We start from the raw sequence: 10,602 nt of genomic DNA, 5'->3' as shown, positions 1-10,602 counted from the left end.
GATGTATACATTTTTGGGGGCACAAAACACTCAAGTATGGACGTTTGTTAGTTATCGTTACATTGACTTACAATACAAAACCTAGGAGGCTCATGGTCCTCACCCCCTTCCATAGACTTACACAGTAATTATGACAACTTCCAGAGGATGTCCTCCAACCTATCAGAGCTCTTGCAGCATGAACTGACATGTTGTCCACCCAATCAAAGGATCAGAGAATGAATTTAGTACTGAAAGCATAAGCTACAGCTAGCTAGCACTGCAGTGGATAAAATGTGGTGAATAGTTGACTTGAAGAGAGAGAATGACAATAGCTGAACAGTTTTGAACATATTAATTTATTCCAAAAAAAGGAGAAGCAAGAGAGAAATATAGAGATAGTCATTGTTTTTTCAGTTTCACTTACTTAGCTAGCAGATGCAGCTAGCTAGTTTAGCCTACTCAAACACCCTGCTCAAACAGAGGGATGCTAGCTATGACTATCCAACACAACATTCAAACACTTCCAATTCAAGGTAAGCTTTTGGTTTTACAAATGTATTGCCACCAGGGCAAGTTCTAAACTGCTTACTAACTGTACACTGTAACACTACTGCATGATTGTAGGGTTACTAACACGTTAGCTAGTTCTATTAGTTATTACGTTACTTTAGCTAATACGGTGACAATATGTAGGCTGTGTGTAGCGGTTATGATGTTGTTTGGCTTGGAAATGTTTTTTCACATGGTCACATACAGCTAATGTGTTGTGCAACAAAAGTCCAAAAGCAAAGGGAAAAGGTGAGAGGAGGAGAGCGCATGGATGCAATAAGGAATACAACGTGGCTGCTATGAACTGTGATTTCATGTGATCAAGGGTGCTATTCCTTCTACCGATTCTGTTCAAATGTTTCTTAAACGGAAGCGAACGGAACTGGGATAAAAAATACCTGAATTTGTACAATAGAAACTCTTATTTGCAACTGTTGTACTAATAACTACACCCTAGATCAGCTAGATGCAGACAAGAGTGTGCAAGGCGGGATTGAATGTGTCACTGTCTGTCAATGTGTCACTGTCTGTCATCTTTAATTTTTCTCTCGACCTGTGTGCACCTACGTTGTAAACCTCTTAGACTAGGTTGTAACAACCTCATGATGGGTATAGGGACATTTTTGTATCATGTAGTAGCCTAAACCTATCGCTGTTACATTGAACTGGGTGAATGGAATATGAATGACAGTCATCCAACATGCTGTAATAGAAATAACGCAATGCTCATAACATTTTTTTTTTTTAAATGGTCCTCCCTCATCTTTAACAGAACCGACTGCCACTGATACACGCAGGCAAACACACCAACACACATACACATACAGCAGGAACACTTGCCCACTCTTTGCCACTTTAACTGCCCTACCAAGCAAAAAAGCAGTAACTGCTCATAGCGTGGAACTGAGAAAAATGGCTTTTATTTACCTTGGTTTCACAGTAACTTTATGTAGATACTGCTAACATGACCCCCATTTTCTCAAAAACACAATACATTAGAGGAAGGATACTTGTCCACATGATTAAGCATGTATTTAATGTAGCAAAAAACGACTAACTCATTTTTGACCAAATTAGCATTTACTGCCTTTTTGCTTTGTACTGTAGGGCAGACTACCTAAGCCCACAAACATAGGAAGTTAAAGGCTGACCCACTTCTCTTCTGCCAGAGGTTTAATTCAGGTCTTCATACAAACAAGATGTCAGTGAACGCATTTAAAGACAAAAACAACTAGCAGCACTAACTATCTGAGATAAAGTAACAACGCATTGGCAAACCAGCTGCCCCAATAGTAATACAAGTAATATACCAAATTTATATAAAATACAAATAAACTACATGGTATTTTATCATGTAAAATACCATGCAAAAAAATGATTTTGTACCTGCATTATCTGAGCCTTGTGTCATAGTTTGCACGAAGAATAAGTTCAACAGCTCAACTAAAATGTAAATTGAGTGAAAAATGGATTGTTCAAATAGACTTGTTGCTGTAGGTATTCTGCAGCTCATTAATGGTCAAATAGCCGCTACAACTGGGTTCCACTGTCATTGAGGAGGATCTGCCTAGAGCAGCTTCTACTGGCCAGGCATTGTAACTGCTGCTAGGCACCATGGCAGAGTTAGTCTCAGGATTATGAAGGGGGAGTTGAGGGAGACTCAGGGGATGGTGAGGGCCTGGAGGGATCCCAGCAGGCAGGGAGACTGGTAGGACAAGAGGAGGGGGTGAATGATGGTCAACTAGAGCCACTTCCCTTTCCGTTTTACCCTTTCCTTCCTCCTCCACCTGGTCCTTCCCCTCTACGCTCTCCATGCCGAAACCAGAGTCTGGGCTCTGGGGCTCCCTCTGCAGCCGACCGAGAAGTTCCAAGAGCTCATAGGAGGAGGATGTGGTGGTGGCATAGAGAGAGCTGTGGTCCCCCTGGTAGGTGAAGTAGACGGGACAAGACTCGATGCGGAGGCCGCTGGGGTAGAAGTAGCCGATGTTGGAGAAGCAGGAGGACTGGCCGCTGCTGTTCCAGCCATCAGAGGGGGTGTTGGGGTCAGAGTGTAGGAGGAAGGCTGCGGTGGTGGAGCTGGTGGAGTCGGTGATGTCCCAGACTTCTGTTCCAGACACCTCCACAGGGGAGATGTCCTCGCCAGGCTGGGCGGTGATGAAGCACTCTGGAGCAAACAAGGGGCTCAGCCATTTCTGCATGGGGAGGGCCAGAGACACACATCAGTATATGGAGCACTGTACAGTGTCACGGTCATTGGTGAAATGTAAAGTTATGCTGATACTTAAGCAAAATGACAAAGGACAAATATTTTACTGCATCTACACTGGCAAGTATCAAGTTTTGAAAGTTGCTGCAAGATCAGTGTGTGTATCCTTGTTTGTAATACGAGGTGCATACGTGAGTTTATTGGTGTGTGCGTGTGGTAGAGAGAGTGTGTCTATGTCTGTTAATGCGAGGAATTCAAACCAACAGAGAAACCATATCATGACTAATGTTTTCTTTGGGTTTTTACTGTGGCTGCGAACTTTCCTTTTACTGGCAACGAAAGAGACTGTTCCCAACTGTAAGCATCCAATGTAAGTAAGTAGTAAGTAAAGTTAAATAGGGACACAAATGCAGACATTTCCACTCAACCAGGTTCAAGATTATTATATTAGGCTGTCCACTAGGTTTTCGTATCAAGAAAACATTCACGCTAGTGAATAAAGCCACATACACAGAATTGTATTGGTTCAACAGGTTTCAAGTTTAGCAGGAAGTTGGAGTATTTTCCAGGTACCTGAAAGTTTCCACCGTGGACAGAGTTAAGTGGCTGGAAGTACTTGGCAGGGTCAGGCACATACTGGTGTTTCCTGTAGAGCACCAAAACAACATGGGTTGTAAATAAACCATCTTGGGTCTGTTCCAGAATTTATCTTGATACTACATACCCAAACATTATGCAACCAATGATAAAAATCAAGCCCCCGTCATCAACATGGCACAAGACCAAATTAACTCACTGAGCCAAAGGTTGTGGGTCTCACTCCTGATCTGAGCCAAAAATACGCATATAAATCCACCTTTACGCATTACTCACCTATTGTTAATATGTGTTTTGTAGAAGACTAGCAACATGACAATGATGAGAGTGAAAAGTGCACCACTCAACACCAGCCACAAAGCCAGGTCCGGGGACTGCACTGAAACACAGAACGGAAGCATGGTTGGAATATATGTCTCAGAAATGCATCTGGATACATTTAACACGGGTCGTTAACACAATTTTGTAGACCAGCAAATTAGTTTTATTCCTGTATGGGCCACATGAACTTCACTATGCACCGACTGTCAGTTTCTCTGGATAGGATAGAGTGTTCTGCATGACCGAACATATAGTAGATGTAATGTTTAAGTTTGTGGCATGGCATGGCTTCAAACGTACCAAAGGTTGGTGAGACCTCGCCCTCTGATGTCCAGGAGGCAGTCGGGCTCCACTCACTCCAGTGGCTAGAGGCGGGCTGGGTCGGCTTGACTCTCACCCTGATGTGATGAATCCCACTCTCCACCACACCCAGCTCCATCCACGGTTCCTGATTTGGTCTGGTAAAATTCTTGGCCTCCTGACAGAGACAGACAGGTAGACAAAAATAAGCATAATCACTGCAAAGCTACAATACTGTCTCAAACTATTCAGGCTGAAATCCTGATTTGAGATGAGTGTGTGTAACTCATAATCGTACTACACCGGCTCTGACGCTCGTCGGATGTGGCAGGGCTTGCAAACCATTACAGACTACAAAGGGAAGCACGGCCGAGAGCTGCCCAGTGACACGAGCCTACCAGACGATGCTCGCTTCTATGCTCGCTTCGAGGCAAATAACACTGAAACATGCATGAGAGCACCAGCTGTCCTGGAAGAATGTGTGATCACACTCTCTGCAGCCGATGTGAGTAAGACCTTTAAACAGGTCAACATTCACAAGGCCGCAGGGCCAGACGAATTACCAGGATGTATACTACGAGCATGCGCTGACAAACTAGCAAGTGTCTTCACTGACATTTTCTACTTCTCCCTGTCTGAGTCTGTAATGCCATAATGTTTTAAGTAGACCACCATAGTGCCTGTGCACAAGAACACTGAGGTAACCTGTCTAAATGACTACCGACCCGTAGCACTCACGCCTGTAACCATGAAGTGCTTTGAAAGGCTGGTCATGGCTCACAACACCATCATCCCAGAAAACCTAGACCCACTCCAATTTGCATACTGCCCCAACAGATCCACAGATGACGCAATATCCATTGCACTCCACACTGCCCTTTCCCACCTGGACAAAAGGAACACCTATGTGAGAATGCTATTCATTGACTAAGGCTCAGTGTTCAACACCATAGTGCCCTCAAAGCTCATCACTAAGCTAAGGACCCTGGGACTAAACACCTCTCTCTGCAACTGGATTCTGGACTTCCTGACGGGCCGCTCCCAGGTGGTAAGGGTAGGTAACAACACATCCACCACGCTGATCCTCAACACAGAGGCCCCTCAGGGGTGCGTGCTCAGTCCCATCCCTGTACTCCCTGTTCACTCATGGCTGCACGGCCAGGCACGACTCCAAAACCATCATTAAATTTGCAGATGAAACAACAGTGGTAGGCCTGTTCACCGACAGCGACGAGACAGACTATAGGGTAGGAGGTCAGAGACATGGCCGTGTGGTGCCAGGACAACAACCTCTCCCTCAACGTGATCAAGACAAAGGAAATGACTACAGGAAAAAGAGGACCGAGCACGCCCCCATTCTCATCGACGGGGCTGCAGTGGAGCAGGTTGAGAGCTTCAAGTTCCTTGGTGTCCACATCACCAACAAACTAACATGGTCTAAGCACACCAAGATAGTCGTGAAGAGGGCATGACAAAACCTATTCCCCCTCAGGAGACTGAAAGGATTTGGCATGGGTCCTCAGATCATCAAAAGGTTCTACAGCTGCACCATCGAGAGCATCCAGACTGGTTGCATCACTCCCTGGTATGGCAACTGCTCGACCTCCGACCACAAGGCACTACAGGGTAGTGCGAACAGCCCAGTACATTACTGGGGCCAAGCTTCCTGCCATCCAGGACCTCTATACCAGGCAGTGTCAGAGGAAGGCCCTAAAAATTGTCAAAGACTCTAGCCCCCCTAGTCATAGACTGTTCTCTCTGCTACAGCACAGCAAGCAGTAACGGAGTGCCAAGTCTAGGTCCAAGAGGCTTCTAAACAGCTTCTACCCCCAAGCCATAAGACTCCTGAACATCTAGTCAAATGGCTACCCAGACTATTTGCACCACTGCTACTCTCTGTTGTCATCAATGCATAGTCAGTTTAATAACTCTACCTACATGTACATACTACCTCATTTAAAGCGGTGCCCTGACACATTGACTCTGTATCGGTACTCCCCTGTATATAGTCTCGCTGTTGTTATTTTACTGCTGCTCTTTAATTACTTGTTACTTTTAGCTCTTATTCTTATCCATATTTTTTTGAAATGGCATTGTTGGTAAGTAAGCATTTCACTGTAAGGTTTACACCTGTTGTATTCGGCGCATGTGACTAATAACATTTGATTTGATTTTGATCATCCTTTGATGTCTATGGAAGTGAAGAATCAGCCAAAAATCACAGCTAAATACTCAGGCACCGGTATTATGCATGACTACCCACTAATCAGATTCACTCATTCAGCAGGAATACTGCATGTTCAGCCAATACCACACTTTCACACCCACCCACACAATGGTTTTGTCTCACTCACCCCCCATAGCTGGTCTTCCCTCTTCACCTTCACCTGGAATTCATATGCAAAGATCTTCTTAGACAGCGGACTACCAGCTCTCCAGGTGGCATTTGTCCCATTGATGATGAGCGGGATACCAGGAGGATGCATCTTAACTGTGAGGAAACAGAGGGAGATGTCACAGTCATCTAATACCATGAAGTGGAAATATAGAGGAGGCGGTTTGGTGAACTAAGACCAGGTGATGAGTAACCATGTCTTGAGACCTGAAGACTTAATAATATTGTCATTTAGCAGATGCTTTCCAAAGCAACGTTTACATTGATAGTGGTACATACATTCCGTATTGAATATGTGAATATGGCCCATGCAAGAATCAAACTCTCAAATGAACCAGTGAAGAAGAACAGCTATTTATAGTGAGAGGCTACTCTCGCAGGTACACTAGATAAAAGACAGCACTGAAAAAGTGGACACTCACTATGTTCGATAGGTGTGTATTTTATGAGGTTTGCCGCCTCAGACCCGTTACACTCCACCTTAATGCTGGGGAGGTTCTCGTTTGAACTGAAATACTGTAGAGAAACACAGTCAGGAAACAGATTGCATGTTTAATAAAGTAAGAACTCCTTGCATCTGTTCTACATTCATGGAGAATAATTCCAAGGATTCTAACTGTAATTCTCATTTTCACAAGTAGTTACTATAAAATAAATTTCACATGATATATTTAGTTCACGTTTGAAAAATACAATAGAAATCAATATACATTGATAACAATGAAAATTATATGGAAAATAACATATATGTACAATAACATATTGATGGAGAATAACATACTGTATATAATTCTGATATCAGGAAAAACTTACATGGCCCTTAAAGACAAAACTGCAGCCTCCAAAAGAATGACCTTCCAAGGGTTTGAGATCACAACCACTCTGGCTATACAAAACAAAATAAATAAAATATTTCACAAGGATGCATTTATACCTCAAAACACAATGCAGTCATTTTCTGTATTGCAGTAATAATAAAGACAGACAAAAAAAAATATTCCTTACAAAAAATGGTTTTCATAGTCTTCTCTTGTACCGAGGAGCTGGCAGGCCACGTCTGGATCTATTCCCGAGCTGTTCCACACACAGGCGATGTTGTTGATGTAGTCATTCACACAAAACAGTCCTTGGAGGGAAAGACAGCAAAGGCAAACCAAAAGGATTATTACTGTATATTAACACTTATCATTTTAAAATCCACAAACTCACCAACTTCACAAATCTGACTTACATTTGTTTTTTTGGGGGGGGGGGGGGGGGGTAAATTCAATCAATAAATCGTGTTTCTCCACAAGGTGCAGGTACTGTTTGTTTTTTATCTGAATGAGTAGGCTGAGAGTAACATGAAGTCACTAGTTACCTTGGAGGTTGTGAGTGAAGCCTGGTGGGACAGACAGCAGGAACAGCAGGTGAAGCATGGACCACATCATTACCGCCCCTGTCTAACTGGAAAACAACAGACGGCATAGATGAAGAAAAGAAGACAAAGAACAATCACTCACAGAGTCTTGGCCATTGCCACCACTGTTTAAATGTAAAACAAAGATGATGAAAACGTAAGATGAAGAGGCTGTTATAACAAAGCACTGGAACACCAGCAACATTTAGACAGTAAAAATCCTGAGTAACAGTTGCATAGAACAGGAGCAGACACGACACTGATAAGGGACATCCTGAATTGATTGTATACGACGTGAAAATCTTTCCGTCACAAGCCCAATACCATTATGACCCACTGTCATCACCTTTGACTGTAGTACATGAAGAGTTTTGGTAGGCACTTAAAGGCAGCAGCAGAAACTCCTCTAGAATCGATATCTATACAGAATACACATTCATCTGACTGATGAATACTGCATGACTTAATGTTGAACTCTCAATGAGAAAACCTTTTGTACCCTTGTCTCCCCAGATGTTGTAGTTCGTTTGCACCAATAGACAGCTAAAAACCTAGACAGTCTAAACACTATCCTCTTGAGTGCTTGTTGGACAGATTCACCAGGTTGGCCTAGATGTAAAAAAACATATATATATATACAGTATGATGAAATGTCACATACGCTGGATAGGTGCAGTGAAATGTATTGTTTTACAGAGTCAGCCATAGTAATTAGGGTTAAGTATCTTGCACAATGGCACGTCAACAGATTTTGCACCTTGTTGGCTTGGGTATTCAAACCAGCGACCTTCATTGTGGCTCAACACTCGGCTACCTGCCGTCCTAAGGATTAGTTTTAAATGACTACATTCGGTGATGCGGCTGACACCTTGATGATAACAAGAACGATACAGGGATAGATACTCAATGATAATTTGGCTTTTATATATATATATATATATATATATATATATATATAAAATATTAGTCTAAGTTGAATCTTAGAGAGTAAGTGCTAATGCACATGTAAACAAATAGGTATTCAACCTCTTCAGACTTACCCTCTTAGTCAGGGTCGACGTGTCAGCACAGTCTTCATTCTGTTCTACTTTCTTTGCTCTGTTTTGACTATTTGACTTGTGCAGATGCTCTCTCCTCTCTGTCTCCTTAGCCTCAGGTCTCTGTCTGTCTGTCTCTTCCTTTGTGACTGTCTCTCTTTGTGCCTCTAGCGCTCTCTCTCTGACTTTCTGTCTCTATCATTCTCTCCTGCTCCTTAACGCTATCGCTCTCTTACTCTCTCTCTCCCTCCCTCTCGATTGAAGTGCCCAATGACATTTCATGGTGACACACGTAACCACAACCTCTCGCTAAGGCTGACATTTGCCTGTGTCTTGCAGGAAGCCACACAAAACACTGAAGATTAAAAAAAAGTATAATTACCATTCTTTACAACAGTGTTTATCAACCTTGGTCCTGGGGACTCAAAAGGGTTGCCCATTTTTGTTTTTGCCCTAGCACTCGCACACCTGTTTCAAATTAAAGGCATGAAGATGGGTTGATTACTTAAATTAAGTGCAATAGTGCTTGGTCCAAAACAAAGATGTGGTAGCCCTTCCTAGGACCAGGATTGAGAAACACTTCTCTACAACACATACTCTACAAGCAAAGCCATTAGGGCCCTGAGCCCCGTTATGTGTTAAGGTATAAATAGTGAATACACCGCATCCTGTTTCAGTCGAGCACCAGTAAAGTAGGCTAGAACAGAGACGTGCGTTTACACTGACATTGCGTTGGAGAGGCAGTTGCAGCGCGTTCTGTGTGGTGCATACGTTGGATTGCATTTCTCGAGCGTATGCCTCAAACTGTATGCGTAGACGGCTTGACAGAAATGGTAGCATAAGGTGAATGTTGAACTTTTGTTGCACACATAACCAGATGATGTAACATCCGGGGTGTAGTGGGTGAGAAGTCAGGCGCAGGAAACAGAGAGTTCAGCGTAGTGCTATACTTTTTAATGCACAAAAACGGTGACCATAAGCCAACCCCACGAAACACAGGCCGCACACCAAAACAAAACAAATGCCCCAAACACGGGGGACTTAAACAGTCCAGCAAAACCCACGAAAATGGGAAAACCGTAACTCACAGACGTGCACACAAGTACACCAAACAATCCCAAACCAGGCCTGCTGGTAAATAAAGCCCGACTAATCAGCCTAAAACACAAACAGGTGAAACCAATAAACAGAAAGGGGAAAAGGGATCAGTGGCAGCTAGTAGGCCGGTGACGACGCCCGCCGAGCGGGGGGGGGAGCCACCTTCGGTAGGAGTCGTGACAGTACCCCCCCTGACGCACGGCTCCCGCAGCGCGCTGACACTGGCCTCGAGGGCGACCCGGAGGGCGAGGCGCAGGGCGATCCGGATGGAGGTGATGGAAATCCCTCAACAGTGACGGATCCAAGATGTCCCCCACCGGTACCCAGCACCTCTCTTCCGGACCGTACCCCTCCCAGTCCACGAGGTACTGCAGACTCCTCACCCGGCGTCTCGAGTCCAGAATGGCCCGTATCGTGTACGCCGGGGACCCCTCGATGTCCAGAGGGGGCGGAGGGACCTCCGGCACCTCACCGTCCTGCAGGGGACCAGCTACCACCGGCCTGAGGAGAGACACATGAAACGAGGGGTTAATATGATAATTGATAGGGAGTTGTAATCTATAAACACACCTCGTTTATCCTCCTCAGGACTTTGAAGGGCCCCACACACTGCGGCCCCAGCTTCCGGCAGGGCAAGCTGTGGGGTAGGTTTCGGGTCGAGAGCCAGACCCTGTCCCCCGGTACAAACACGGGGGCCTCACTGCGGTGGCGGTCAGCA

General features: G+C 44.5%; 1 protein-coding gene across 3 annotated transcripts; it reads right to left on the bottom strand.

Moving 5' to 3' along the window:
* Positions 1 to 317: 317 nt before the first annotated feature.
* Positions 318 to 9,128, bottom strand: LOC115104020 (interleukin-2 receptor subunit beta-like). Of its 3 annotated transcripts, XM_029625155.2 has the most exons (11): positions 8,790 to 9,128; positions 8,249 to 8,358; positions 7,711 to 7,796; positions 7,356 to 7,476; positions 7,164 to 7,236; positions 6,773 to 6,866; positions 6,310 to 6,446; positions 3,956 to 4,133; positions 3,611 to 3,713; positions 3,311 to 3,383; positions 318 to 2,723 (listed from the first exon to the last, which is right to left on the bottom strand). In XM_029625155.2, exons 3-11 carry the CDS (start codon positions 7,778 to 7,780, stop codon positions 2,007 to 2,009), a joined length of 1,566 nt encoding a protein of 521 aa, XP_029481015.2. In that variant the 5' UTR covers positions 7,781 to 7,796; positions 8,249 to 8,358; positions 8,790 to 9,128; the 3' UTR covers positions 318 to 2,006. The 3 variants fall into 3 exon arrangements, with proteins under 3 accessions (XP_029481015.2, XP_029481016.2, XP_029481014.2); XM_029625156.2 differs by lacking the exon at positions 8,249 to 8,358 and having other exon boundaries at positions 7,711 to 7,792; XM_029625154.2 differs by lacking the exon at positions 8,249 to 8,358 and having other exon boundaries at positions 8,790 to 9,127.
* Between the last annotated feature and the right edge of the window lie 1,474 nt (positions 9,129 to 10,602).

Source organism: Oncorhynchus nerka, linkage group LG21 (genome assembly GCF_034236695.1).
Source record: "Oncorhynchus nerka isolate Pitt River linkage group LG21, Oner_Uvic_2.0, whole genome shotgun sequence".
NCBI classification, from domain to species: domain Eukaryota; kingdom Metazoa; phylum Chordata; class Actinopteri; order Salmoniformes; family Salmonidae; genus Oncorhynchus; species Oncorhynchus nerka.
Note: the sequence above shows the minus strand (reverse complement) of the source record. Positions and strands in the feature narration are given on the sequence as shown.